At 32.4% G+C, this 8,308-nt stretch overlaps 1 protein-coding gene across 1 annotated transcript; it reads right to left on the minus strand.

Moving 5' to 3' along the window:
* Positions 1 to 2,613: 2,613 nt before the first annotated feature.
* Positions 2,614 to 4,938, minus strand: LOC114760906 (DNA-directed RNA polymerases II, IV and V subunit 6A-like). Its single transcript, XM_028950219.1, has 6 exons — positions 4,824 to 4,938; positions 4,431 to 4,462; positions 3,968 to 4,146; positions 3,833 to 3,893; positions 2,825 to 2,892; positions 2,614 to 2,701 (listed from the first exon to the last, which is right to left on the minus strand). Exons 1-6 carry the CDS (start codon positions 4,858 to 4,860, stop codon positions 2,614 to 2,616), a joined length of 465 nt encoding a protein of 154 aa, XP_028806052.1. The 5' UTR covers positions 4,861 to 4,938.
* Between the last annotated feature and the right edge of the window lie 3,370 nt (positions 4,939 to 8,308).

Here is an 8,308-nt window from a genome sequence, read left to right on the forward strand (position 1 = left end):
TTTTCACCTCTTAAAAATAAAAAGAATAGTTAATTTGATTCCTTAGAATATTAATAAACTGCTACATACATGATTATACATTAAAAAAAAAAAAAAGAAGAAGCAAGTTTGGTATGTTTGTGAAAGCAAATAAATAATTAAACACAAAATTAAATGAATAAATAAATGAAATGGAATTTAAGTTATTGGAAACTCCAATGCTGAATTAGTTAAAATGATGAGGCGATGAACGTAATTGAGAGCAAAATTTGGTAGCGTTAAGAAAAAGGTGGGAGAAAAATCGACGGGGGACAGGTAGATTTCTTGCCGCACGCAAATGCTGTGGTCAGAAAAAAATAAAATAAAATAAAATAACATAGGAGCAAATTTATTTGGCCTTTTTTATAACATCATTCTAGAGGTGGTTGAACATTAAATATATTTTTATTAACTTTATCTCTGATTAATTTTTTATTCTTTCTCCTCACTTTTTCTTATAATTTATTCTCTTTTATTGTTTATGTCATTATTAGTATTTATTTATTTTCTTATTAAATAAAGACGTGCTTAAAAAAATAAGGTTTAATTTTTACATATTTATTATGTTTAACTAATTTTAACTATTTATAAATGACATAATTTAATTAAAAATCTTATAAAAGAAAATGGGGAAGTAGCTTTCTGAGTTATTTGAAATAATTTATAAACAGTTTTTTAATTTTGACTTATAAAATACAAAATAAATATGTGAAAAAATTTTATTTTAATTTTATTGAGATATGTTATAAGGATTTTTAATGGTGAATCTAAACGGACCCACTTTGTACTAAGCAAAAATCTTAACCAACAGGCCTTTTGACTTCGGAAACATACTGCTCGTTGCGTTGGATATTGATTTTTAACAGGAAAATATGTCCCAAAAAGACCCAGCCGAACCGGATTAATAATACCCTCGTAATTATCATTTCCAAGGTAAGATTGAACCAAACGGGCTTTATATTCGCGTGGTGTCCCCAACAAAAGCAAAAGAGCACCCACTGGTTCATGAATCACGAAGCAACAAGCCAAACATGGTGCCCATCTTTCTCTACTCACAAATTACTCTCAATATATTTTATCACAAAAAAAAAAATTAGTAGGAATTGAGTTTAGTTAAAAAAGATAAGTCTCTCAATAAAACGAATTAATATTTGAATCTTTATTGAAATTTTTTTTTCATATTTAGCAATTGACAATGCCTCTAACATCATACTCCCCTAGTCCTATTTATAGAACATAGAGAGAGTATTTTTTTGATTTTATTTATAGGGTATTAAAAGAAATTTTTTGTATGGATATATAATTTTACCTCTCATTTATTATTATGTTGATTTTATTTACATAAGGTATAATGTATATTAAATACGAATAAAATTAAAAAATTATTGAATTTTAAATAAGAGTCAATAAAATTTAAAGTTTTTCTTGATTTATGTAAAATGTGTTGAAAGTGACTGATAAATAAGATAAGAGAAATACCATATTAATATAAGTGATTAAACAACGGTCTCTTTAAATAAAACAAACATTCAACGTTGTTGCCTCAATGTCATCAAACTGCTTCGTTCAAGCTAGTCGGCTGTCAATCGTGTCAGGCCGCCTTCATTAACACAATCTTCTTTTCTTTTCTCACAAATCACATGGATGGCTTGGTTTCTCACGGTGCCTTTTCTTCTTTTCTATTCTTTTTCTTCAGCCAAACATTTTCTTTTATATTCATTAAAACTATCAATATAAAATCATTTTTTTACCATTATCATCTCATTAAAAAAACGTAGAAAATACTTAATCCCAATATTTGTACTTAATCCCAATATTTCTGTCATTATTTTGTTATCAAGTTCACTCAAAACATCTTAAGGAGGGAAGGGAGTGTATAAATTCTATATAACAAGCTTGCTTGGTCGATCAATCTGCACGAAACACGACGTTCCTAATCGTAATTCTAAATGAGTCCTAAAACAATAATTAACAGTCACGTCTGAGTTTTATATTAAACAAATGCCTTGCTTTTATCACAAAATTCGCAATCACGTGTCGGTTGTTGCAGGCCTCAAGCAATTTACAGTTTGACTTCGACACAGGATTTGCGGACATTAACAAGTGTCGTCCCTCTAAACCACTAATTTTTTTCCTCAAGAGCAATGATTCCACCATATAATAATTAATTACCGTCTGAATGAATGATGAGGCATTTGACCAGGGCAAGGGTTAAGCAGAGGGGGGGGGAAATTTGATAAAAAGGTTTAAAACAGGTCCAATTTCTCTGGCCACTTTCTTTTCTTTCAACTTTCAAAGGCTGCAACATTTCCATGGACTAGTAGACTTTTGGGTTCATGATAAAGTCCATTTCAGAGGCAATATTGCCTGCTGATTTCACAAAACAACCAACACAGTCCACAGAAAGGAAACCTCACGACAGTGGCAGCATTTGCCTGGTGAGTGAGTAAAAGGCAAGTCACTTCCAGTACATGAGCAGGAATCATAAACTCACATGCTAATAAAGCCAAGCTTAATTGTCAAACTGTTAATCCTTCCAATCTTAAATATAAAAAGCTAGTTAAAAGGTTTTTTTTTAATTCTAAATATAAAACTTCAGTCTATTTTGATTAGATACAGGCTACCTACTTGCTTCTTGCAAGAGTCTTCCACAATGAGTTGGTCAACTCCCCAATCCTCATGGCTGAAAATTTCACAAGAAAACAAAAAAAACCCATTAGATTCACACAAATGCCAAGTTTCAGGCTCCTTCCTCCCCTTAAACAGACCAGAGAGAGCCCTAACTTCTATAATGCCCAGAATCTACCTTCCATCAGGCAAGTAGCAACGGATAGTAAAAGGTGTCTTCCGCTCTTGCAGCTCCTTCAAAGCAATCTAAGCAGTCGGAAGAATATATCAGACCCTTGAATTTTGGTGAAGGTCTATGACAATGTGAAGCCATCGCATCACAAAAACAGACCAAAAATAAATAAAAAATAGAGGAATTGCAGAAGCATTAACAAACAAGGAAACCAGATATTGATATGAAATATAAAGATTACAAGGGTGTTTGGATACCCTCAGAAGCACTTTTCCACAAATCGAGATAAACTCCTCTACATATTTACCTCGTAGATCGTAAAATCACATCTGAAACCATAGTTTGGTTTCCATCCAAACACCTCCTACAATAAATGCAGGCACCAAACAAATAAATAAGGATAAAGTGGAATCAAACACCAATTCAGCTAGATGTAACGCCAAGCTATTGAACTCCATAGCCAATCTTAAAACTAGATAGGGAGTGTACCTGACAAGTGACAAGGTAAACATAAATTTCCAGAATTCGAAAACGGACATAGATCATTTTATACTACAAGGATGGAATAGATAGTATAATATCCAGTCAAGCTAAAGTTGGAATAAAACAATAATTCAGAGCTATTGAATTCCAGAGGCGATCCTTAAAATTGAGGGGTATCAGATTTCTACAATTCAAGGCTGATATGGGACAATTTATATTGCTAGGATGGAAAGCATTGCGTATAATGATCAAAATCAGGCTCTTAAAGAGGAGCGTGCAATAAAAGAATCACAATGCCCAATGAGGATGTGAATTCAAGACAAGCCTAGAGACTACTTTCCCACATTTCAAATGAAAGGCACCAGGCCAATCTGAAAAAGGACTGGAAGCTTGATTTTGAGATCACAAGTTTAGAGGGGAAAACTTCCCAGTGGATATTCATGGCATGCCGAAATGCAGAAATTGAAAGGAAACAAAAATTTCAGAATATGCAGAAGAAATAATCTACTAAATGTGGCACCGCGGAATTACCTCAAGAGGGTCGGCCTCCTTCTTACTCTCCAATTCAACCATGACAGGTGCACTCAGGCTGCTCAACCACAGAAAAACAAGACATGCTTTGACAAAGATATGATCGACAGAATCTTGAGTTAACGAACTTAAAACAACGGACCTGATTTATAGAGCAGGGTGCATAAAATTCGGGCAGGCTCATATTTTGTCATATATTTGGATGTCTTCCTCGGCCGCTCTACATGTTCTTGTTTTTCCCTATCCTCAGTTTCAAGAGGCTCTCCAGCTATGTCATCGTTATTATTGTTCTCCACATCCTCCTCTGCAACTTCCTGTTCACCAGTTAATTCACCAGTGAATTCAATACCGGAAGTTTTGAGCAGCGCTGGCCACTCAAGTTTTTTTTTGGGATACAAATCTGCTTTACAAGTTCAAAATCTTAACAATGTTGACTATTATAATAGTAATATTTACCGTTACTATTACCATTTTAAATTACGGTCAAATTTGCACCAAAAAAATCTTTCGATTAATTTTGTTCCTTAACTCGTTATTCAATAATAAAGTTCCAAAAATATGCGGGGACAAAAAGGCATAAGAGACAGAATTCCCTTACTTCAATCTCAGGCTCTGGTGGTTCATCTTCATGTCTGCATCAGCACCCACTTTCAATGAAACATGCATACTAATTTTTTGACAATCGAAACATGTATAATAATGAAACAGTATAAGACAGCTATATATAGAGCTAGCAATGCAGAGGCATAAGATGAATGTACATAACCATGGGAAGATAGTCGAAAAAAGTTTCAGTCTTTACAAACCGAAAGAAAATAGGATCTCAAAGTTAGCAAAAGGTGTTAACTTCAACTCAAGGAAATGTACTGTGTTATGTAAAATTCTAGAGAAGTATATTCAAGTATGTAAATTGAATTGGAAAGCGAAAACCATTATTTTATGCATGTCTATGTAAGGTAGAAGAATAGATGACGAAGAAAGAGCACAGAGCATCCCCTATCCATGTCATTGTAGTCGTCTTCCGCCATCGTGTATCTCGCCGATGTACCCCTTTGCCTCTGCTGGCTGCCCTAAACCGCCAAAAAAACTAAAAAAGGTCTCAACTTTTGGCAATCCTTTTGAATTTTGCCTCCGTATTTTTAGTACCAGCCTCGTCCCAATAAATATTGGGTATCTGGGGTGATGGGTTTGAAGTTTGTCCGTGAAGTAATGCTCATTTTATTTTTTGTAGAGTACTTTAAATTTATATTTTGGTCAAAAAAGACATTTATATTTTATATTCTTAAACTACCATTAGAATAATTTTTTTAAGCATGTTCTTTACATTGAATTTTTTTGACCAAAATGCTTTACTACATTGAATTAAAAAAAAAAAAAAATTTAGGAATAGTTTGGTTTTATATGGCTAGTGGGTACTGGGTATTTGAAGACTATGAGAAAAGGTACTTTTGAATTTTACGAGCAAGGTCTTCTCAAATATTTAATTACTGAAAATAAATTAAATCAAACATTTTTTATTAGCGTAACTTTTTATTAAACAAAAACATACATATACTGGACTGTCCCTAAGTTAAAAAAAAGGGTCCCAATTTCCTATTTGCGCTCGGACTGAAATTAAATTCTCTTTTAATGTGATTTTGTACGTAATAAGAAAAAATCGCCATTGCTAAATTTTTTATTCTTATTAAAAAAATTATGTTCGGGAGCTAAGTTTGTGTAAATACGATAAGGCTTTTTGGAGCAGTGATACGATTGAACTGGGCATCCTAAAAATGGAGGCCACAAAATTTTGTTTCTGTATGGGCCCAATTAATTCTTCCCCGAGACACGTTGAGACCTTGTGGTAGAGTCGGCAATCTGGGCCTAGCCAGTCAGCCCGCAAAAAATAGTGCGTTGCCAACCCGTCAAGATACGGACTATTTCAGTCCACACCGCTTTGAACCCTCTCTGCCGTGGGCTAACCTGTTTTTTTATTTTTTCGTTTTCAAAAACCAATCTCTTTGATATCTTGTTACAATCAACTATTCAAGTCCAAGACTGTGATTTTAATTTTAACATTTCAAATTTTAAAACCCAGCCCATACCAATAATAACAGTTTTTTTTTGTCTAAAAAGTAATAAATGATTTTTTAAAACTAAAATAAAGAAATTTTAATCATGAAATTTAAAAAATAAAAAAAATAAAACTCTTGCCCAGCAGCATCATATCTTTACCCCTGGCAATAACAATTTGTGTGCATATCAATAATCAACATCATATCTTTCTTCTTTATCTCATATATCTTCTGCCTTCCAGACGTTAGTTTATAATTTTGTTAATATCTGAGCAAATTAATATATGTTTACGATTGAGATGCAAAATTTTACAGTTTTGAAGCGATAACAAAAATAACTACCCCCATTCAGAATCCTCTTCAACTTGTATGTCTATAACTACACCCATTTATTAGATTAAATTTTTAGCTTGTCCCGTCCTAAAGTTTTTTTTTTTTTTTACAGTTTTGAATAATGTATTTCACTATTTTATAATGATTAATGATGTTAAATTGCTGAAGAATTATTAACTTATGCTTGGATATCATTTTAGTCCTTAGCTCCTTGCTTTAATTTTGTAACAACATATTTTTCAACCAAAAAAAAAAAAGAGCAGGCTTTGGCAGGTCTAGCCCGCTCTCTTGCAGGCTGGTCCGTATCTGTACCACTAGTCCGTATTATCAGCTCTATCTCATGATGTTTTTGTTTATTTCGGCACAAGGCATGTTGAGAATTTACAAAGTCAAATTGGATTATCCTCAGTAATGAGACAATCTGTTCACAAAATAACAACGACGACATGGAAAAAAATCTAATTTGTATCGAATGATAATTATAAAATATCCAATGTTAACAGAGAAATGAAAATCATCTTATTTTCCCTGAAGTATATGTATTCTTTTATTGAACATCATGCTATTTAAGATAGCGTGAAACACTAAATGTTGGCACTATTTTTTCTTCTTCAAAGAATTACCTGATTGAGTCTTAGATAACTTCAATCAAAAAATAAAAGCCAACCCAACTCACCTAGATGAGGTCACTATTGATTATTTGGAAGGTCAAAGGAAACAGTATAACAGAAAAATCACCAATGTGAGTTTAGTTTAGTAGAAAAAACTAGTTCTTTATAATATAACAAATTAATATTTAAATTTCTGTTAGAAAATATGCTACTCCTTTTGTTCCTTATTATAAGAGACATTTGATACTTATGTCATGTTCCTATATATAAGAGATAATTAAAAGTTGTCTCTACTTTTTTATGTTGATTTCCTATTTTATCCATATTTATTGTCTCTAACTCACACTCTCTCTCCCTCCCACTTCTCTTTTTTTTAATAATTTAATTGTTCTCTCTCATGCTCTCTCTCCTTATTAATGAGGGCATTTTTGAAAAAAATTATACTTTTTACACATTGATTGTTCTTAACTAATTTTAACTGTTTTTTTATCAATATAATTCGATTATTTGTCTCTTATAATAAAAACGGAGGAGTAATATTTAGTGTTCGAAGTGTCTCGAACAGAACTGTGTTAAGTAAAAATAAATAAAAGAACATAGAAAAATGATAGGGCAGAAGAAAGTGGCCCTTGCCATTTGTACCATGAAGTGCAGTGTGCCCGCCCAACAACCTCGTCTTCTTGGATTCATTGCTTGTTATTCTCCACAAAAAAAAGAAATGTAAAGAAGATAAGAAAAGACTTTTATAAAACCGCAGGTCGAAGAGCCAATGGTTATGATACTTTGGTCTATTGGACCCCTTGAAAATTCAAAAAGCATAAATGTAGTAATCAATGTACCGCGGAGTAGGCCACTCACTATAAGTATCTCCTTTAATTTTTCATGTCTCTTTCCATATTCCCTCATAAATAACACCACGTTCAAACAAAATATGATGAGGCCCCCCGATTATGACCATGATTATGAAAGGGCGTAAAAAGAAAATCTCAACAAATATTCAAAATAAGAATAAATATTGAGGTCACACAAAATATAGAAGAAGACACATCCTGTGTTTCTATTTGAATTTTTATATTATCTCTGAACACACATCTTGTTCCAAATTTAAAGTATAATTAATAAATACTTATTTTTAAGTAACGCCTTTACGGGATAAAACGCGTTAAATAGAAGTAATTATGATTAAAAATGATGTAACAGTAAATCGAGGGTAAGACTAAAAGATAAACATTTTTACGTAGTACATCAATTTTATTTTTTTTCAAATCCATACGATGAAATAGGGATGGATTAAGTCTATGATAAGCATTGACGGAAATAATCGTTGTCTGTTGACTCTCTGTCTTACCATTTGTGACCATTGCGCACTCTTAATTACTGTTATCTCAAAAGTCAACAATCTACATCATGCTCCTACTTACTCTCAATAATTCTTTTTTATTATTTATTTACTTTTTATCTTGAGTCTTCTCTTAATT

This window comes from Neltuma alba, unplaced genomic scaffold, assembly GCF_004799145.2.
Source record: "Neltuma alba isolate B1F8T4 unplaced genomic scaffold, ASM479914v2 tig00001649_pilon, whole genome shotgun sequence".
Lineage (NCBI taxonomy): Eukaryota > Viridiplantae > Streptophyta > Magnoliopsida > Fabales > Fabaceae > Neltuma > Neltuma alba.